Raw genomic sequence first — 23,263 nt, forward strand, 5'->3', positions numbered from 1 at the left:
TCAAAACCAGAGTAATGTCCTATAGTGACTTGGAAATTTAGTTAACATGATAACTAACCAAAGTTTTTGAAAGAACAGACAAATTGCTCCTAACTGAACATAAAAGGAGATGACATAAGGTTAGACAAAAGATTCATGATTTAAGTGAATTTCTTTTGAAATGCAAACGATCCCAAGAATCTTTACAACTCTGTTAGGGAAAATCTCCTGGGTGGTATCATTTGTGCAGAGGGGTATTAGAATAGGCTAGTAGGGTGCTTATGGAAAGTATTACAGACTTAGTGTTTGGGGATTAACATGAAAGAATCCCTGTAGCAGTTACTGAAGATACCCACATAAATCTCTGCATCACTCCTTTAGAAGTATTTTCTTTGTTGCTGCCTTTAGCTGGATGTTTTACATAGTTTTATTTTTTAAGTGGTACCTGATAAGGAAACAGCCTTCAACAGTGTCTACAGGCATATATAATTCTGCTATGCACACCTCAACATTTCCATTTATTTATTTTAAAAATTTCTTTCACCACGATCACAAAACCACCATCAAATCAACAGTCAAAACTAAATGCTCATTGTAAGAAGATATTCAAATGACAGAAATGTGTATATGCTCATGCTGGGTGTTAAGTCTCTTTTCTTGTTTTAATCTTGAGAATGCACTGTATTTTCCTTCAGTCTTATAAGTTTTAATAACGAAGCTCAATGGAATCCCTATAGACCACTTAATATTGACAGGTAAATTCTGACCCTTATGATATTATATCATTATAAGCTGTGTTATATCAGGGATCCTCTTATATTTTAAGAGGATTGAGGTATTAGGATAAGGCGAGTACATTCTTCATATGTAATGTAAGAGATGAACCAGCAACCAGGGATGACCACACATTCCAGTCTACACTTGGCCCTGAAGAAAAACTGCTAACATTCTGACAGTTTCACATCAATGCAAACATCAAGGATTGGACTAGATTGGCCAATGAAAGCCGCAAAGTAAACACCACCCCACATCACCGCCTTCAAAGCAACCTTATTTCACAGAATCTGACACTTGAAGCAATGATTCCTTACCTTTTGCAAAGGGCTCAAGTCTGATTATTAATACAAGAGCTGAAATCATTGGAAATGTCTTCTATGTGAGCAAAATTAAGTCATAGAATATCTTTTCTTAGAGGGGACTAGTTTCTATAAGTTACTTGTCCAGCTCTTTCATTTTACAGATGAAGGAACTAAAATCCAGAAAGGCAATGTGTGTTTATGAGGCAGACATTATTTCTGTTATAGCCTGGCGTGTAAAAGTGCTCAATAAAAATTTGTTGAGTGAATTGAACAAATGAATCTTTTTTTTTCCCTGATCTTCTTTATTCCAACCACTGAAATTTCTCATGCCTAAGAAATTTATCCAGGAATAGGTGCAGGCATTTTGACTAGGATAATGTATTTTGGTATTTGTCTTTAGCATAAAAGCTACTGTTATAGAGCAACAGCTCTTTTTTTTTTGGGGGGGGGGCAGTTAATGGATTTGTAACTAGAAGAATAGAGTCATACTGCTACTTATCAAACATTCAGATAAAAAAAAAAACTAAATTACATCAGCAGTGGAAAGTCATGTAGCTTAAACATCAATTCTAATTTAAAAGCATTTCTGGAGACAAGGCAAAATATAATTCTATTCCTCAGTTGAGACAGTACTATTTCAAGGAGAATGAATATAGAAGTCTGACAAACAATAATGTTAATAACCCCCTTATATGTCTTTCTGATGACAATAGTGATGACAAGATCATATTACAAAAAAGGAAATCTCAGTCTGAGGGAAACAGGTAGGAAGAAACCCCCTGAAGCTCCTAATGCAGTTAGGTCTCTTGTCAGGCTGATGGCCCAAACACTCAGAGAGTGACATCTCCAGGAAACTGACACTGCACATGTGAAAGGGGCCAAGATTGAATTGTTAATCTATTGCTTTCAAAGTTAATGCAAAAGCACACACAGACATCACCAGTTTGGACACCCCGGAGAGCATGTATTGCAACAAAAGTAAATTGGACAGTAAATGTTAAACCAAATTTTGAGCAGGAAATTGTTACATGACACTCACTAAGGTGCTTTACCTCTTTCCATGTCATGAAAGGAATGTTAAAGAAAACCTTTGCCACATTTATGTCAGCATAGCACTTTATGGAACTATAGCAATTAATATAATCCTCTAAGCAGTGAGAGCTCCCTTAAAGATCATGGAAAGTCAGACTCAGATTTCTGCTAAGGGTATTAGTCAAGTACTAATGTATTTAATTTAGTGGGGGTGAAGGGGAGGATTGTAGCTAAACGGGCTGTGGTGTAAATAATGAGGCTACATCTCAGTTTTCTTACAAGACAAAAATGAAGTGGGTAGAAAGAAATCAAAAGCAAGAATACTAACTAGGCTGAGAAGTGAAATTAGCAGCCCAAAGAATATGGAATCACACGCCTTTCTCTTGTTTGTTTTTATCTTCAAGAGACTAAGTTTATCCAACATTCCTCTCTACTGACTCATTCTCCTGCCTTTCTGTCCCCACACCTTTATTTTCCTTTTCTTCTGTTTTATTCTCTTACTCCATTTCATACTTGATTGAGACAAATAAACAAGGAACTGTTCTAAAATCCAGGCTTACTAAATCGTCAGTGCTTTCCTCAAGTTAAAAATGTTCGGAAAAAAAAATTCTACACACCCTTTTTATAGCTGGAGAACAATGATTAACATTAAATTAGTTAACACAATTTCATAGAAATGAAATGGATTCTGATGTCATTCAGGTCTCAGCACTATTTGTTTTTGCACTCTTGTTGCAATTAAATTCTCAGAACCTCAGTTTTTTGTTTTTTGTTTCTTATCGTTCATAATGAATAATCTTTTTCCCCACCTCTGATCTGTTTTAGATCCTCCAAAACCTTAGCAAACGATCTGACATCACTTGTCTTTTCTTCCTGGTTCTATGCATGTGATGTTTTGCTCCATGCTACCATGAATGGGGTTGAATATTTGTGGAATGTATTACTCCTTTCCAAAATCTTTTTTTTTTTAATTTTTTTAACGTTTATTTATTTTTGAGATAGAGAGAGACAGAGCATGAACGGGGGAGGGTCAGAGGGAGACACAGAATCTGAAACAGTCTCCAGGCTCTGAGCTGTCAGCACAGAGCCTGACGCAAGGCTCGAACTCATGGACCGCGAGGTCATGACCTGAGCCGAAGTCAGACACCTAACTGACTGAGCCACCCAAGCATCCCTCCAAAATCTTCTACTATCTATCTACTCTGTATTTTTTTTTTTTTTACTTTGGTGACTATAAGACAAGTGAAAAGTTCTTTCTTCTTTCTAGTACCTCCCTTTCACACTGAAGTTTTGTGCAAAACATAGCACTAAGTACTGGGCAAAATATCATTGATTAGTACACCTATTTATGAATTTGGTTCAGATGTTGGTCTGAACTTCATGTATGCTTCTCTGTATAAATATAGCTTGTGATATATTTCAATCTTTGTTGTGGATGTCACTTTAAACTAAAAGTAACAGACTGATGAGACTATGTTCCTTGAAGTGGGCCTGTGTATTTATTGCTACTTGTTAATAATTATCATGATGGGCTGGCTCCTGTCAGGGCTAATGTACATATGAAAAGGTTGCCAGGACAGGTCATGTGTTTGGTAATTTGGGGAGTTTCTAAATCTGGAGAATACATTGTTTTATTTATTTATTTATTTATTTATTTATTTAAAGATTAATTTTTTTTAATGTTTATTTATTTTTAAGAGAGGGAGAGACAGAAGAGAGAGAGAGACAGAGTGTGAGCTGGTGAGGGGCAGAGAAAGAGGGAGACAACAGACTTCTAAGAAGACATCTGGCTCCTAGCTTTCAGCACAGAACTCTATGCGGGGCTCAAACTCAAGAACTGTGAGATCAGGACCTGAGCTGAAGTCAGGTGGTTAACAAAGTGAGCTACCCAGGTGCCCTGAATACATTGGGGTTTTTCTTAGCTGTTTTTAATTGGATGTAGAAGAAAACTGATAGGGGAAATGGACTAGTGACATAGAAACTGAGATTTAGCTAATTTTTTTTCTTTATTTTAAAAGGAGAGCTGTGAAAAGATGAGAGTTAAGCCTTCTTCCTCTGTCAAAAGACATTATATAAATCAACAAAGGAAAGAATTTAAGTCTTCTATTCACTGCCAAAGTCTGTTGTACAAATCTGGTTCTGTGATAACATTTATGACATTTTGCAAAGGCATTCAGTAATAAATATGAATAGAGCTAGGACTGAATATTGTTATTTATATTCCCACATAGAGACTATGGAATAGATTTTAGTATTTCTTCTAATATTTGCATGATATAAAGTTATTTTTTAATTTTGATAATTCTAATTATACAAAGAATTTAAAATGTGCTAATGTGTATATAATAAATTTTAATCAGAAAGCACTGGAGGTTGTAATAACAATTGACAATAGAATTTAGAATATCTAAATTCTAAAATTATCTTGGTTAAATTAATATAAATCTTAAAAGACTAATTTATGAATGTCTATTATTAAATTGATGTCTTATCCTTGAGCGGTATAATGAGATTATGATAGATGATCTTAAAGATTACCATTCAGCTCTGAAATTCTAGAATGGAATTTTAAAGGAAACTTTTTAAATTTTAATTTTTCTTTGAATTTAGATATAGATGTGTCTATTTGTGTGTGTGCGTATATATTAAACTTCTGATGTAAATAGATATAGAATGCATACCACCATTATTTTCCAAGGACTCTACTAATTTACCATCTATCCACTTTGATTTAGTAACTAGGAAGTTATTTTCCCATTTTGAATTTACTGAAATAGGTAATGGCTATCTTAATTTCCTAAGGCTGCTGTAAAATAATACCACACATTTGGTGGTTTATAACCAGAGAAATGTAGTTTTAGAAGCTAGAAAATCGAGGTGTAACAAGACCATAATCTCTTCTGAAAGCTCTAGAGAAGCATCTCTTCTGGCTTCTCCCAGGGTCTGATAGCTCCCGGCGTTTTTTGTCCAATGGTGAAGTAACTCCAATCTCTGCCATTGTCTTCACACAGCTGTCTGCTCCCTGTGGCTTCTCTGTCTGTATCTAAATTTCTTTCTTCTTATAAGGACACTGGTCATTGGATTAGGGCTCAGTCTAATCCAATATAAACTCATTTTAACTTGACCACATTTTCAAAGACCCTCTCAAATAAGGTTACATTTTGAGGTTCTGTATGGACATGAATTTGGGAAACACCACTCAACCCAGGACGGAATCATGTAATAATCAAACAGAGTTTCTCTTCAATCTGCAGTAACCAATATTGCCATGACGAAGTCACACAATTCCTTTCAGAAGCAAATATGTCTGTAGGAGATGGATGCGTGTGATAGTAATAGAGTGGTTCAACAATTATCCAGCTTTCTACCTTTCGTGAAGGGGGAATGGCTAGGTCTTGTGTCTTGGTGTGGCAACAAGACATTAAATAAAAGAAATAATGCCGTTGTTTCCAGCCAGTGGATTTAACAGCTATATTCTGCCTTTCTATTTGTTTAGAAAATGGTTCTCCAGGAAATAGGTCCTGGAATGAGAATGATGTAGAGCACAGTTCCCAGCAGACTCACAATATAGAAAGAAATAACCTTTGTTGCTTGAGATTTGGGAATTGTTTGTATGTGTAGAATATGCATTCTCAATAGAAGAAATATAAAATTGGTTTTTGAGGGCAAAAGAAAATCTTACTTTTTAATGTATAAAGTATGTATATACAGTACCTGGTATTAAAGGCCCATGGAGAGGTGATTAGAAAAAAAAAAAAAATCTCTAAACATGCTCTTAGAGGTGTAAGTGAAAAAAAAAAATTGAGAAACTGTTGTGGAATAACCTAGCTGATCCTCGGTGATATCATAGGTTTTGTTGATACTGGCTGTAAGTTTCAGTTTCAAATTTTGACACTTGAAAAGTTTCTTCATCAATTTGAGTTTACATTAACAACTCTGAATTATGGGCCTAAAATTAATACCACCCTTCTATGTTTTGTGATAATTAAGACAATCAACATAAAAGTTTATTTCATTTTTAAAAATGTAGGTATTATAATTTAATTTTTATAATATTAATCTCAGTGTAATGTCCTGTGAAGAAATACATTACATTTCCATTCATACCTAAGGCAAAATTCAAAGGAACTGATTATATTTGCCAGGATAAGCTAAGTGCTAAAACAAAGAGTACTAAAAACTCAATAATTTAACACATTACAAGTTATTCATTGTTCAATTCATAGTTGAAGGATTGGAACCAAAGTGGGATAGTCTGCTCTACACAGTCATTCTGGGATTCATTTATCATTCACTCCATCTGGTAGCTGTTTTCTATAGGATTTAATCATCAAATGAATGACAGAACAACAGTCAGAGAGGGTTCTGTCTGGGGGAACCCTAAGGTATGGGAGGGATCTTTGAAGCCAGACCTAGAAATGCCTGTGTTCCATTAGCTGGAATTCAATCACATGATCTAATCTAACTATAAGGGAAGCAGGGAAATTTGGGAAACTTGGCCAAGCTTTGAGTGAAAGGAAAGATGATTCTGGGTTAACATTCAACGTTCTCTTTGCCACCATGAGAGAGATTCATTAGTTCGCTCCAATGACCAAAGTGTTGGAAACCAGTTAAAATGTCCATTGTGCCAAGGCCATTAAGTGCATCATTCAAATGCTCTTCTGAATAGGCACTATTATTATCTTTGTTTCAGTTGAGGCAATTGTTATGATCACATTGGGGGTGGTAGAACCAAGATTAGAATCCAGATCTGCTTGATCCAGAGTCCAAGCTCTTAGCCAGCATGCTCTATCTTTTCACATTTAGGTACCCATTAATCATACCTTCTAGTAGAGATAATGGAGTAGAAATGCTACTTCACATATGTATTAAACTAAAAAAAATTCCTGATCACACGTGAATGGTTTACTTAAGAATATTGTAAAATCACTGAAATCTTTAAATTTTCATCTCTTTTTGACAGTTTAAACATGATTCAGAATGAAGGCTGGAAAATAGACTACCAGAGACCCTGTAAATGTTCATCCAGCTTTGTGTCATAATGTCTTTTTAATATGTGTTTGGTGGGAAGTGAAGAGGAAAGAAACGGAATAAAAGATAAGCAATAACCTGGACTAAAGACAGCTATAGATATAGGCTTAAAAAAAATCCCGCAATGATCATCATGCTATGTAATTTTCATTGGCCCTGTCTATAAAATCAGTACTTCAAACACTCATGTTTGCCAGATGGCTAAAGGAAAGAATCCTAAATGAGTAATCTTTAAAACAAACAAACAAACGAGAGAGAGAGAGAGAGAAATTAAAGAAAGAGATTTGGTAAAACTTTTCTCATTGCTAAAACCCATAAATGTATTTAGATGCCCAACATATCTTATATCAGATATAATACATTCTTATATTTTATAATATAATATTTTATAATATAATTCTTATATTATTCTTTATATTAGATAAAATACATTCTTAAATTTTATATTCCTTTAAATGTAAGGAACTAGTTATGGAAAATATAGAAAATATATTAAAAATGAAAATAAGCTAATGCAATAGAGGAATAATACAATTTTTATTAAATTGTTAGAAGCTGCACTAGCATTTTTCAATCTTAATCATTTATTCCATTGGTCCCTTGACATTAGTACCAGTAGATGAAGGAAAAGCTGAAATTACTCAGAGAGCAAAAATCATTTATTCCTATACTCCTTTTTAAGTAAAAGATAAATCAGTAGAAACTGCTTAAAAGACATTTCATCCAAATTAAAATATTTTGACATGAGGTACTGTATATGTCATTATTATTCTTTGATTTGCAGCTTTGTCTATAAACTTGGATCATGGTGATTTTGTCCATAGATTTCACTTTATCACTTAAGGAAGAGAATGTGTATTTACATCTCTCATGTTTTTAAGCAAAATTATATTATCTAGACTTCCTGATGTTATCTAACAACCAAAACTCTAGTAATCATTGTGAAAAAAAGGACTTCAAGTACTCCACAGGCAGTCAGAAGTTATTTTATCAGGCAGAATAAGATAATTTGGTGATTGGAAGAAAATCAGAATCTGCTCCCAAACAGATTTAGTTCTTCTGTATGATAGAAACATAGGCAGTTCAATTGGATTACACATGCCCTTGGATTAATTCCATGGTATTATTGTAAAGGAGAATAAGGAACTTCTTTTGAATCTGAGGAATCCATTGTTAAGTATGTCTAAAAGACACTCGGAGAGCAGATAACGTAAAAATCTGAGACCTATAGGTATGATAAGCCTCTTCTCCCATCTTTGACAAACCCTTCTTTGTAAGAACAACAGAAATTCTGTTTTGGATTTTAAAAATCTTCCTTGTTAGGATTACAGTTATGCATTGGTAAATTTCAATTATACAAGGCCCAGATTGGAGCAGATGGACTTGAAATAGTTTGGCAAAGAATCAAAGGGATTTTCTCTGGTTCATGATATTGTGATGTAAAAATAGCAAAAAGTGTATTACTTAATGTCATCGAAATTGGGCTATATACTAAAATAAGAACTCAAAAGCTTTAAATAGAGATAATAAAATACGGAGCACAAAAAGACCATGCACACATACAAAACGTAGCCTGTCATGGTTGGAGGACACAGAGAGATGTGCACTTATAGTGAGGTTGTGAGGTTGACAACGTTGCTTATTTATAAAAAACACTTTTCTAATCTAAGGTTGAGGTTATTGTCTTTGGTACTTTTTCACTTGGGTAGAGGTTAAGTTTTAGACGTTACTAAAATGGAGGCAGGGAGAGAGATGGGCAACTGCAGAATGTGGAGTACTGATATTATAAAGATATATATTTTCAAACTCTTATTATATTTTAAAAATGTTTATTTATTTTTGAGAGACAGAAAGGGTGTGCACAAGAGTGAGGAGGGGCAGAGAGAGAGAGGGAGACAGAGGATCTGAAATGGGCTGCTCTCACAGCAGAGAGCTTGATGTAGGGCTTGAACTCACAAACTATGAGATCATGACCTGAGCTGAAGTCGGATGCTTAACCAACTGAGCCACACAGGTACCCTGAAGATATAATTTTTGTCAATGAACTCTGAGATGTTTTTTATATGTTTTTAAAAAAATCCAAATTTTAAGGTGTATGCAGTTAGAGAAATTATGCCTCGAGTTACAATTACTGTAGCATTGTATTTATTCAAGAGCTCTAAATTTGAAAGTGTCAGTCAACTTTTCAATCAAGACAGGAAATGATTTTCCAAACTGACTCTAATTCTAAAGAAAGAAAAAAAATCTTCTTGATCACAAGTGATGGTATTTGGCAGGAAACACTTTATTTTTATGAAAGATTGCTATATTTTAGTCAACTTAAATTCCAGATTTCTAAAAGTAGAATATTTTAATAACTACAAGTAATGCACCCAAAGTACTGTTCATCAATAGATACATATGTAGGTAGACTTATTAAATATATAAGAGTATTGATGAAAACTTAAAAATGAATTGATTGAAATTAGATACTCTGAACATATTTCAGAAGACCAATATTTAATTTATTTAAGCGCCCTTTGTTCACTTTTCGAACAAGGTAGAGTATAATAAAAAAATAACATAGGAAGGAATGAGTCATCCTTTTCTGATCTGGATTTCTAATACTCTGCTTACTTTAATTGTCTCGTATCTTTTTGTAGATAACAACCCTAAATGTGGTGTTTCTGTATAATATGGTAAGACAATCTTATATAGAAAAATTGAAACTGAACAGATAACAAATGGTTATCTCTTGGCTTTAAAAATTCTGTAATTTTGAAAACAAAAATTGATTACATATTTCTATTTTTTTGGTACATCAGGGATTTTCTTAAATTTATCAAGGCAATTTATTAAAGTGTTTCTATAATGTGGAAAGTATCTCAAATTAATCTTAGGAAACATAGCCTAACACTTAGCATAAATTATATGGTTGGTTCTGGATTCAAAGGAATATTGTATCTTTTATTAACTTGGGTTAGATATCTAATCTTCAGTATTCTCATCTGCACATAGGAATAATATCAACCACATAATAAAACTTTTATAGGAATTAAACACTGTAATGAATTTTTAAAAACTAGAAAAATCCCTGACATAGAGTCAGTGCTCACCACATGGTGGCAGATATGAAAATTATCATCATGGATCAAACGTTTGATTTGCCTATATATACTATCTTACAATTATAATAAAAAGAGTATGTTGGAAAGAGTAAAAAAAAAATGTGTTTTTTTCCACTCACACCACATTTTTAAAGAATCTCATATGGAAAAGAAATATTTAATATTTTGCATCATATATTGTGCAGCTTGCCTTCAGATGAGTATTTTATGGTTCTCTATGATGCCAACTTAGAAGAACAATCACAAAGAAGGCCATTTGATCACCTCACCCAAATTAGGGTTAATTATAGTCTCTTATACACAGTTGTCTTTAGTTGTATTAAAATTATATTTATCTGGTAGGCACATTTTGAGTACATAATAATACCATTCCAAGTTTTACATGAAAGGAGCCTAGATTTCCATGTACACTTCTCTACTCAGCTGCTTGTTTAGAGATGAAGAAGCAATTTGTATTTGGAAAGATACTGAAACCAAAAGGCCGCTTCATCTTCTGTATTTTAAACTCTCTGATTTGGTTCTAACTCTCTTCCTTGTTCTAAACTCTCTTCCTTGTTCTAAGCCACTTCTAGTTTACGTCTTACTGCAAACCCTTAAAAAATGTTTTGGTAGCTAAAGCACCGCTAAAATTGAACTTCCAATTTCTAGTAGAATGTTTAAGTTTTAAAGATTTTCCTTTTTTTTAAGAAAAAATTAGAGTGAGAAATTACTATTTTTTCCATAGACAGTGCTCACTAGAGGTGTGCTAAATTTAATTGAAATACACAGATTTCTCTAATACAGATCTTATCAAGTCTCCAAGAAGGAGACGTCTTTGTTCCCTTTGGACTTAATGTTGTCCATATGACATTTCTGTCTGCTGACTCTCACTGCCATTGACAGTGTGAGAGTTTTGGTCATAATCTTAAACCATTACTTGGGATGAAATTCTTTAAAAATGTCATCAGTTTTCCTTAGTCACATTTAATATCAAATGAGATACTGACAAAACATTCTTTTATTTTTTTAAGGCTCTTTTATTTATTTTGAGAGAGAGAGAGAGAGTGCATGCATGTGGGGGTGGGGGGGGGGACTGGGGGAGGGACAGAGAGAGAGACTCCCATGCAGGCTCTGCACTGTCAGCTGAGAGCTGACGCTGCTCGAACTCACAAACTTTGAGATCATGACCTGAGCTGAAACCAAGAGTTGGACGTTTAACCCACTGAGCCACCCAGGCACCCCGATAAAACATTCTTTTAAAGTATCACTTATGAAGGGCACCTGGGTGGCTCAGTGGGTTAAGCCTCCGACTTTATTCAGCTCAGGTCATGATCTCCGTACATGAGTTCTAGCCCCACGTCAGGCTCTGTACTGACAGCTAGGAGCCTGGAGCCTGCTTTGGATTCTGTCTCCCTCTCTCTCTGTCCCTCCCCCACTCGCACTCTGTCTCTGTCTCTGTGTGAATAAACATTAACAAAAATTTAAAAATAAATAAAAAATATCACTTGTGAAAACATGGACTCCAAATTCCTTTGTTATAGATATCATTATTACATAATGTAGGTAATTTATAGCAAAAAGTGGCACAAGACTGAAATCACTGTCTTGACACTTGGAGTAGATAAAGTATTATGAATGCAAAATGATGGTGCTTGGCCAAGTAAATATAACCAGAGCGATTTCCTTTAAGTAAGCCTTTCCTCTCTATGAGCTTATTTGTCATATTCTACACAAGGACAACTTTCTATGAGATATGAGGCCACACTTTTCTGCCCCAGAGGACAATAGTAAATGGTAGGTCATTCTCCTCCAACCTATCCCCCCCTTCTTCCCACACACACCCTTTCTGCCTCTGAGTGATTTTATAGATCACTTAAGGAAAAGCATCTATACATGGTGAGTCTATCAAGTATAAAATGGAATCTATCTTTTGTCCTATAAATTGATAGCCATGAGAAAACTCTTCCAGGTGAAATGTTCCAATACCTTCCTTTCTGAGACCTATGCTAAAACTTAAGGGCTTTAAATCTTTGTCTTTTGTTAATTTCTGTATTATTTTACTAGGAAGACTCTATTTTCAGAGTATTTTTGTTGTAGTCATGTAAGGAAATTAGATTTAGATAGAAATTGTGTGTGGGGGGGGTATAGTATTTTCAGAGGATTGAGGTAGACTTTATAATCCCTTAAGCTAAATCTTTGTCAAAATGTTTTAAAATACAAGTTTAAAAAATATCAATTATTTTTCAGTATTCAGATAAATACGAAATTTTACTCCAATGAATTTTGAGGTTTTCCAAGACGGGTATTAATTTAGTCTTGGCCCTTTGGGGGGAAAAAAAAACAAAAATAAAAGAAAAACAAAAACAAAAAGATGTGCACGTTTAGTCTTTCTTTCAGAGAGTGGTAAGACAATACTACAGTCAGAATCCTTACTGTGAAGATTCCAGTGATTTAACTTCAGCACATTAATGCACTTTTTTTTTTTACAACTAAATAATGTAGATCGAAAGTGTCCTGAAATTACTCTTAGTGCTTCACAAGAAAAGTGGTTTGTTTTATTTTTTGCAAGACGATTTCATCACCGTAATTTTCAAGCATGCTGAGGTGCCACAAGAGCTCTCCTAATTGCTTAAGCGTCGCTGACCCTTTATCTGAAACACACAATATCACGTCCATAACAGGCAAAGGAGAGCTGAATTAAGTGGCAACGCCAAAATGTATCCACCAAACAAAAGGCCTGAAACGGCCTCAGAGAGCCTCTTTCCTAATATTTTCCAGTAGGGGGAACTAAAGACTCACTATCCAGCATTTAGCAGGGCTCGGGGACCTGCGTTGAGTTCCCATAACCCGCCTTCTAATCACCGGAACAGGCATCAAACAGCTACCAGTGAGCCTGTGATCACACGTGGGCCTGGCCACACCGGCCACACTGGGGGCACCGCAGACACTGGCATCCCTTTGATCCAACGTGGCCTTCCTTAATCATCCCCGGTCCTGATGGCATTGACTTGGTGTTTTTTGCCTTAATTTTCAGGGTCTGTCATCTTTGGGCTGAAATTCGGCTCTTTTTGAGCTTCTTTTTAGCTCAGTGGGTTTTCAGCTTTCCTCCATCCTGTGTTTTCCGAAATTTCCTTTCAGAGTTGCCAGTCTCTGTGGGATAAGGGCTTCGAGTACACCTCTCGCCCTCAGCTCTCTGATCCCCTCTCCCCATCCTAAGCATCTTCTGCTGAACTCCTTGCATGCCACAAACCCGCGTCAAACTCATCTTTGCGGGGTCATAAGGCAACTGAGTAACATAAGAGGGGATGCCACCCTTCCCCTCCCTTCTTCCCCTGGGGATTCCTCAGGGGGCCATAGATCTTGGCTAAAACAAGCCGGTAGAGGCTAGAGATTTCTGTTCAATCCCCCCCCCCTTCTTTTTCTTGTGCTTTTTTAACGACATAGGAAGCACCCACACACAACCTTTCCGCTTCGAAAGGTGGTTATATTTTGTTTCCTTTCCTTTTCTCCCTCCCGCCCAGCTTCTCATTTTGCTAAAAGGTGAAGAGTGAGTGTTTGTGTGATTTTAACGGGTAATGAGGCTGCGCCCTGGGTCCTGGAGGATGATCTTTTTCCAGAAAGCGCGTGCATCTCGGGCAGACGGAGAGATGAATAATTAGGAAGGGCTTCCATGGAATCACTCACCGAGAAAATTACCTGCCCATTAAACGGGACGCCGCGAGGAGCCGGGGACTAGAGCCCACCTATCCCTGCCCCGGGCAGGAGGCGCGGAGAGGGGGAAGGAGTTGACGGGTGGCTCGGGCTCCAAATTTGTTAATTTCCGCCCCCGGAGGAATCTCGGCTCCCCTCCCCTGCTCCCCCCGACTGCCCAGCGGGCTGGCGCCCCCTGCACGTGCGGGTGGCGGACTCTGGAGGTGGAAAGCTCAGCGCACCCCCGCGTCACCCCTGCCCCCCTCCCCGGGGCAGACTCCTAGCAGCTTTCGTTCCTCCCCACCCCTCCCGCCTCCTCGCCTTCCCTCCTCTAAGTCCTTCCACCCTCGGCAGCTGCTGGAGGAGGCGGACGCTCTGCTGCGGGGCCGCGGGAGCAGCGGCGGCGGCGGCGGCTGCAGCGGAGGGACTGACGGCTGCACCGGGGCGGGCGGCTGGACTGCGCGCTCCCTTTCGCGCCCGCTCCCGGGCTTCTGGGCTCGCTCGCCCCGCTCGGCGGTCGCCCGCGGCCGCCCGGGTTCACCGTCGCTCTCAGGCGGCACCGCGAGGGTGGCCGCTGCCTCAGCCCTGCCCCTCGTTCCCTCCCTCCCTTGCAGCCCCACCACGTAGGAGTTCGGATTCTCCACCCGAGTCGCCCTGATTTTCCCTTTGCCTCTTTCTGAAGCGGGAGTGGTGGAGGGAGGCAGCGAGGCTGCGAGGGAGAGGCCCGCCAAGTCGGCCCGCCTGCAAAGTGTTGCTTTGACACATCCTTATTATGGAAGTTAAGTGAAAAAACTCTGGACGTGGAGCGGCCACCGAGAAGGAGACCGGGCAAGGAAAACCAGTAGGCAGGCCAATGGTGTTTCGGCAGCGCGCTGGCAAGTTTGTGGAACACTTTCTAGGAATTAGGTCTTTTTCCTCCCTCTTCATCTTCTTGACTGCTGAAGAAAGAACTTGGCTTTGGAAGGCAATGGAGCCTGAGGACAGAGGGTTAGACACACTTGAATAATCCCTCCGGCTGGGCTGAATTGGTGGGAATTTAGGAAGCCAGAGTGTGGAAATACAGCAGCCTTTGGAGTGCCCTCAGTTAATTTGGATGGAGCTAAATGTGCCCCATTCGAGACCTCTCCACTAACCCCTTCTGATCTTGCGATTTGCTCTTCTTGACTTTAATTAGCATCTAGGAAAGTCTAAACTTTGGACCTACCTCTTTTTTTGATACTTATTTTTGTACTTTTGCTCTCTGGGATTGGTTTCTTAAAACAATCTGGATCCTTTTTAATATGTCAAAATGAGTCGGCTGATGTTTACACAACTACTGCTCTGTGGATTTTTATATGTTCGGGTTGATGGTAAGTTAAAAATACTTTTATCCTCCTCCCACCCCCCAGAAAGCCCATTTATTTCTGAATGAGTTGTGGGCCATCAATAAAATGACATTGTGTCTATTAGTCCCTTTTGGTCAGGCACCGGGACTTTTGGGGGGCAGAGATTTTAAGTCTTTGTTTCTCAACTGCTGCAAGTGGAAGGCGTTAGTAGTCACCTATTGTTGTTATTATTGCAATTTGCTTAATTAATGGAGGAGTTGCATAATAAATAATGGGCTCTCAGTTTTGTTAGAAAAAGGAATATTACAGTAAATCTCTGGAATACTCTTGTGCCTACTGCTATTTGGTGTTTGTTCTTGTATCTGAACTTTGGCTTAGAAATTCAAGTAAAGAAAAATAGTAATAGACACTTGAATGAAGGTTCAGTGGGTTAGGAATTTGAGGCAGGGTATCTCAGGGATCGATGTGTATCACTTGTATGCTGGTGAGTGCTCTTCTAGTGTGAAATCAGAATCAAGAATTTAGATCACAGGGAGAAAACTGTCAAAAGTAAGACTGGGCGAGGCTCCAGGAAGGGGGGAAACATAAGCTCGGGGCTGGCTGTGGGCACAGAACACTCAGCTCAGTCCCCAGTGGCAAACACAATGGGGATCTGAAACAGGTACTATAGGTGTCTCCCTCTGGGTTGAGTCAGTCTGTCAAGCAGACAGCAGTCTGCCTCTTGATTCTCCTGTCTTTTGTTCAGATATGGTTTCCTGGGATATTTTCACAGGATGTCAGTTTCTTGTGGGAGGATTGCAAAATCCTTTCTTGTAGCTCTTTTGAATGATGAGTGGAAGTAATCATTAACATGCTTTTTTTGTTAGTTCATAAGAAGTCAAAAGAACATTTGGTATTAACCTTCTAGGGTCTTCAGTTTTTAAATCGATAGAAAGGATATGTGTAAAGAGAAGACTGGAGCGTGTTTTTTTTTTTTTTTTTTTTTTTTTTTTTAATGTGGATTGTAGTACTTTAGATTTGCAATAATTGTACTTGTAAAGAATCTGTGAATTGGTCCAGATATTTGAGCCATCATAGTAGCTTGTTGCTACATAAACTTTCCTCCAGCATTTGCATTGTGGACGAATTCATTATTTGGGACACTGCCTATTTTTGCCCGCCTGTAGGAGCTAACTTTGTTCCAGGCAGCTGCTGCTGCACAGAACCCAGCGTATCAGACTCAAAACAGGAAGGCTTTCTATAAACATGAGGCAGTACAGATGAGTTTACCTACTGTCAAGTGGCTGTTTTCAATCATGGACTACATGAGTACTTTTGCCCCCAGCGATAGTAGGCAAGGCATTCATATGGGCACACTGCTTTTTCTTTTTTCCTTAGAAGTAGTAGATGTTTAGGAATTAATCATTATGAATCACACTGTGACAATATCTATAGTCCTACCTAATCATTCACCATGCATTTTCTTTTTCAATACATTTACCTTTACGATACATTTACATTGACCTAACCAAAAGGTTTACGTGTTTCTCCCAAGTGTGTTGGATTATCCTGATAAGAAGACTTTGATATAACTTTTTGGATAATATGTCCTCATAAACCATGAATTTACATATTTCAATACCAGAAATGCATGCATAAACTATATGTTAGACTATAGAATCATCACCAAGTTGTTTTTTTTCTCTTTTGGAATTAGTTTGTAGCTAAGAGGAATACAATTAAATTGCTCAGTGGAAGTGACAGAGGGAATCAGAAGAGCTTGGTGTTACAGAATGTAATTAATGTACCAGGGTGTTTGGAGATATATGAAACAAATGCAATTAACCAGCTTGCTGGAACAGCAGTAGCAAGACATCGTTTCTCTCCTTCCTTCCCTCCCTCCCTCCCATCCTGCCTCCCTTCTTCTCTTCCTTCTCCCCCTTCCTCACCCCTCCCTCATGTCCCAGAGACACGCCTAGGACCTTTGTTCTGATTTAATATTATAGGGTAAGGGGAAAATTTATGTCTAGGCCACAATTATGCAGCAAAATTCATGGCAATGTAGTGAAAAATGTGCAGTGTTGAGAAGTTGAAAAGGTAATGGTAATTTTTTGTTTGTTTTTGTTTGTTTGTTTGTTTGTTTGTTTGTGAAACTAGTTTTTATATTTAACGTCTACTACTCCAGAAGCAAAGGAAGCTGTGGACACTTACTGAATGAGTGCATAGAGCATACATTTGACATTGGATTGTCTTTGGTTTACTCCAGAATGATGACAGCTTCTCCATGGGGAGTGTTGAAAATTTGGGATGTAGACAACACTGCCCTCTAGGCTATTTCAACACACTGGGACTGAGTGCTCACATATATAATGAGTGGGTTGGTTTGTAAGATCTCTAAGCTCTTTCTCTTCCAGGATTCTATGATTTCTATTTACTTATTATCCTTCTTAGAAGTGTGTGCTTATTCTCCCCATGAATTTCAAATTTAGAGAAGCTTGTACCATTTCAAAGATATACTGACTATCCTCGTGCTAGACACAGAAATTAATTTTATTCAGTGACAAATGATACATAGATTTGCATTGAAATTTGCTTGGTAGGTTATTTATATGTGCATTTTTATAGTATGTGAAAAATGTTAGAGTTTTGCCTCCTCATAGAAGATATGTGCTAATATTATTTATGATTTTTCAGTATCCTGTGTCTGTAGGAATCCATAGAGAATAAACATTAAGTTAGTTGAGAGCTACAGACAAACTTTTCTATTTGGGTTGTAAATGGAGGTTTTCTTATTTGATACAGAATAATGAATGGCATGCATATTTTTCTTTACTGTTCCATAGGAGAATATGTATCACGTTTAGCTTTTGTTCTCCAGATTTTCTTTATTTTTAAGTGAGACTGTGGTTTTATAGTCATTTACAGGGAACAGACATAAATTACCACAATGCTTTTTAATTACATCCATCGCCCGTGCATTGTGTCAATTCAGTAATTTTACCATTGTGAAAAGATGTTTTCAAAATAAGAATAATGTTCTTATCTTTAATTCTTAATGTTCTTATCTTATATTCTTAAATGAAAATGGCACACATGATATTTGGGGAGAAAAAGATAATGTGCATGCAGAGTGTAGATGCATAATCTCATACATTTTGCTAAAGTGTTTCTTTTAGTAATGGGCGCATTATCATAGCAATATGTAGTCCACTTCAGAACTTAAACTGCCTATAAATAACCTGAAATTTGTTCTTACAACTATGTAGTGATATCACTTTGAATTGGCTTTGTTTGAATAACCTTTGATTCTAGGCAACATGTGGACCTTAAACCAAAAAGATTTCTTAGAACATCAAAACAGAGTATCTTAAAAGAAAAAAAAAAACGTCGTGATTATACAAAATAATAATAATAATTCTGGTCATCTCATCCTTGAGCAGCTTCTATAAAACAGCATCTTTGACAATAAAAATACTGATTTGTAAGCACATTGTACACATATTGGGATACATATACTGTAATGAGAGGAACTTAGTTATGTGGAATGTGTGTGTCTAGTAATATCTGCTTTAGTAGTTCCGGCAGTCTGTAGGAGGTGCAGTTACCTCCAATGTATGATTTGGTTTTTGAAGGGTTTTAGTGAAAAGATCTCCTTTTATTTATTTCTCTTCTTCCCCTCTTCAACTCCTTGTCTTGACCCTCCTCTTCCTCTTCCACTTCTTCTTTCTCCTCCCTCCTTCCCTTCCTTCCTTTCTTTCTTTCTTCTCCTTTTTTTTTTTTTTTTTTTTTTTTGGACCAGGTGGAAAGAATTAGAGAAACATTTACATTTGAAGAGTGAAGAAGATACGTTTCTTGAATGACAATTTAGAAAAATCTGCCTTTAAAGTAGATATATTAATAGTGTTTTACTTTTGGATATATCCAATTGGGGTCTTGACCAACACTTTTCTTTTGCAATACTCTATACCTTTATGCAAACTTATTTTGCATAGAACCAGTCTTTCTCCAGTTAGACAAACGGAAGTCTACTGATCTGTGTTCAGACAATGGAAATTTACAGACTGCCATTTTATAGATTTATTTTTAAAGGAAAATATTGTTATGTTTCTTATAGTGTATCCCGGTATAGACCTATCAACCTATCAATACATTAATATTAATATAGATTTTCTTCTTTCTTTAAATTATTGAATAAAGCATGAATGAATACTTACATAAAGTCTTTCAAAGGGAAATTCCCATCAACTTTTTCAATGTTTCCGTGTATGTAATACCATAACAGAGACCTAATACTATCTAAAGTATGGTATATTCACCCGATACCTATTTCTAATTCAAAACTGTGTTGGGATAACCTAGGCCTCAGTAGTTAGTGTTTTCTTGTCCATTTGCACCTCATTCTTAGGAAGTTTTATCTAATCACGTGGGTTTCATTTTTTTTTTAAGTTTATTCATTTTGAGAGAGAGAAAGAGAGCAAGCTAGCGTGTCCGTGCGCACATGGGTGGAGGGAGGAGCAGTGAGAGAGAGAGGGAGGGAGAGAGTCTCAAGCTGGCCTCACACTGTCAGTGCAGAGCCTGATGTGTGGCTCGAACTCATGAACCATGAGATCATGACCTGGGCCGAAATCAAAAGTCAGACATTTAACTGACTTAACCACCCAGGTGTACCTAGTCACATGGGTTTGAAATCCATCTTAATGCTGATACTTCTCAAATTGCTGCAATCATTGTGTGAAGGAATATAGTGCCTGGAACAGTGTTTGACATATCCAGCTGACTACTTGACATTTTTGCTTGATATCTAATAAGCATATATCACACTTAGATGGTAAGTGGACTTACTGTGGTCATCATTTTGCAAAATACACAGATGTCAAATCATTATGTTGTACACCTAAAACTAATATAATGTTATATGTCAATTATATCTCAATTAAAAAAAAAATATCAGACTCAAGCTGATGATAGAATCTGCTTCTCATTTCCAGCTGAGTTAATGGCATCACTATTCATAGAGATTTTCATGACCGAAAACTAGAAGTCATTCTTGACTTATCCTCATAGTCCATATCCAACTTGCTAGTAAACCCTTTGAAATATATCCTGATACCAATGATTTTATGTATGTTTGTGATTTTCCCACAACATTTAAGCATTTTCAAATATACAGCAAAGCTGAAAGAAGTCTATAGTGAACATTCTCCTAGATTCTAGCATTATTTTACGGTACTTGATTACCACATACTTATCCATTCATCTATTCTTCTAAGCATCCATTATATATTTTTTAAAGTTTACATTTTAACTCCATTTAGTTAACATACAGTGTTATATTAGTTTCAAGTGTACAATACAGTAATTCACCACTTCCATATATTACCCTGTGCTCATCACAAGTGCACTGCTTAGTACCCATCACCTATTTAATCCATCCACCATCCCATCCCATTATATTGTTTTGATGCATTTTCAAATAATTAGATACTAAACATTTCTTACTACTTTAACCACTACCGTCCTGGTCAAAAACTGGACTATTGCAATAGTTTGATAAATGATTTTCCACCTCCCATTCTCGTTCCTCTATTCCCCACACCTTAGCCCCATGCAAATTAGTTTTCCACACTAGACAAAGGGAGCTTTTAAAAGCATGTAATGGCAGCTCCTTGCCTAGAACCATGTAATGGCTTCTACTCACAACTCTTCACAATGGTTTACAAGACTATTCAGGCCCCTCTCTGCCTCTCTGCCCTCATCTGCTCACACTCCCCACCTGTATTTAAAACTTTTCTTTTTAATGTTCTGTTTCTGACTCAGGGCTTTTGCATTCATTCTTTCTGCTAACAGAAATATACTTCCATGGACTTTTGCGTGGGTAAATCTTTCAATTGATCTAATAAGTCCCTATCCAATAACATCGCTTCAGAAATATGGGCATTCCTATCTAAAATTACTTCCCTTAAAAGACTATCGGGCTTCCTCCTTTACCTGTCTTAATTTTTTTCATAGCACTTATTACCTCCTGGAAGTATGCGCGTGTGTGTGTGTGTGTGTGTGTAAACAATGATAAAGGGACTGACACCTACCCTACCTGCAAGCTAAGAAGTTAGGCTGCCACAACGTCATGAATGCTGGGGGAAGAAATGAGACTCCTGGGTCAGAGGTGATGGAGTTCATTAGTCATGCCATAGCGAGTAGCATGATGTTATGTTTGTTTCAATTTACCTTGCCCCTGAAGTGCCTTGGAAGCGGTATAGCAGGGCCCAGAGAGATTACGCACACATAGTGGGTTAGCCTTACAGTTGAGGGACTCTGATCTTGGGAACCCAGATAGTTTATAACAGACAATAAGCACACTGCCTAACCTTTGCCTCAGAGGAAGATATTGTCTTGACTATATTGGATAATAAGCATATCTGCCTTCTGCTCTTAAGAGAGTCCATCTCAGGGGCGCCTGGGTGGCTCAGCCGGTTAAGCGTCCGACTTCAGCTCAGGTCACAATCTCACGTTCCGTGAATTCGAGCCCCGCATCGGGCTCTGGGCTGATGGCTCAGAGCCTGGAGCCTGCTTCTGGTTCTGTGTCTCCCTCTCTCTCTGCCCCTCCCCCGTTCATGCTCTGTCTCTCTCTGTCCCAAAAATGAATAAACGTTGAAAAAAAAAATTAAAAAAAAAAATTAAAAAAAAAAAGAGTCCATCTCAAATTTAGAAGACTATTTGGTATCTAAGTATACTTGAAAAGATAGTTTTTAATAAAAGTATTAGTGGCTCTGCTAGCAAGATGTGCAGAAATCTTGCACATGGAGAATTTTCTCCCAACAACTGATAGTTAGAAATGTTTATTTATCGTCTGACTCTTTGAGCTTCTAGGGCAGACACTTAGTTTTGTCTGTCATGTTTAATAATGTTCCTCCAGTGCCTGGAGCACTGGATGACACATACGAGATATTCAAATATTTGTTGAATAAATGAAAATGTGCTTATGGAGTCTTTTGAGATGTTTATTTTCATGCCCTCCTCAACACATGAAACATTTACCATTTGAACAAGGTTTATTTATGTACTTTGGAGTCTGTGTGTGGGCACCTGTGTATGTGTGTCTAGTGAGAGACAGAAAGAGAGTTATCAAGCATGAGTATTTTGACACAAGTGACATCATTATTTCTGGTGATTCAATATTCTGCTTTTCACCTGGCAGAAGATATAGATTTGACCATGTATCTAACCAAGAATATTTTCTGTAGTGGTAGTTTTCACGGTCACTCTCCCCCCAAAGCCCACACTAATACTGCTGTGTTTTTTAATCTTTATTTTATTTATTTTATTATTTTAATGGTTATTTATTTTTGAGAGAGAGAGAAAGAGAGAGAAGCATGGAGAGATGGAGCCAAAGAATCTGAAGCAGGCTCCATACTCTGAGCTGTCAGCACAGAGCCTGATGGGGGCCTCGAACTCATGAACCATGAGATCATGACCTGAGACAAAGTCTGATGCTTAACTAACTGAGCCACCCAGGTGCCCCTATTTTATTATTATTTATATATAGAGAGAGTGAGTGGGGACGAGGGGCAGAGGGAGAGAGAGAGAGAGAGAGAGAGAGAAGGAGGGAGAGAGAGAATAAGAATCTTAGGCAGGCTCCTGCTGCAGGGTTTGATCTCAAAACCCTGGGATCATGACCTGAGCTAAAATCAAGAGTCAGATACTCAACCAACTGAGCTGCCCAGGTGCCCCAACACCGCTGTTTTTTAGCACACTGTTGAATGTTATGTGTATAGACAGGGAACTCCTTTAAATGATTTAGGTTACTTAATAAGAGCATACACATTTTCTCTCCATTAAGGAATGTTGACTTATATGATGATATCTAGTTTAGAAATTGAGACTTCTCTGTACATTTAGGGCAGATTTCCATGTATGCACTAGCAAAAGAAAAGTGAATATTTAGAGATAGAATTACCTGGATTACTTCTTTTTTTAAATTTTTTAATTTTTAAAAAAATTTTTTATACCTGGATTACTTCTAAAATTAGTCTCCAAATATATGGCTCACTAATAATTGAAAAAG

The 23,263-nt window shown here is 37.4% G+C and overlaps 1 protein-coding gene across 21 annotated transcripts in view; it reads left to right on the top strand.

Moving 5' to 3' along the window:
- ROBO2 (roundabout guidance receptor 2) overlaps window positions 1-23,263 on the top strand; it is a 1,707,596-nt gene that overhangs the window by 1,089,156 nt on the left and 595,177 nt on the right. The window contains exon 1 of one of the 21 annotated variants that reach the window (XM_045501644.1): window positions 14,053-15,246. The exons of the other annotated variants lie outside the window; for them this stretch is intronic. Coding sequence (XP_045357600.1) covers window positions 15,186-15,246 — 61 coding nt within the window. The 5' untranslated portion in view covers window positions 14,053-15,185. Of the gene's footprint in view, window positions 1-14,052; window positions 15,247-23,263 lie in introns of those variants that run through there. 21 annotated transcript variants of the gene reach the window in all.

The sequence above is a fragment of the Leopardus geoffroyi genome, chromosome C2 (genome assembly GCF_018350155.1).
Source record: "Leopardus geoffroyi isolate Oge1 chromosome C2, O.geoffroyi_Oge1_pat1.0, whole genome shotgun sequence".
Lineage (NCBI taxonomy): Eukaryota > Metazoa > Chordata > Mammalia > Carnivora > Felidae > Leopardus > Leopardus geoffroyi.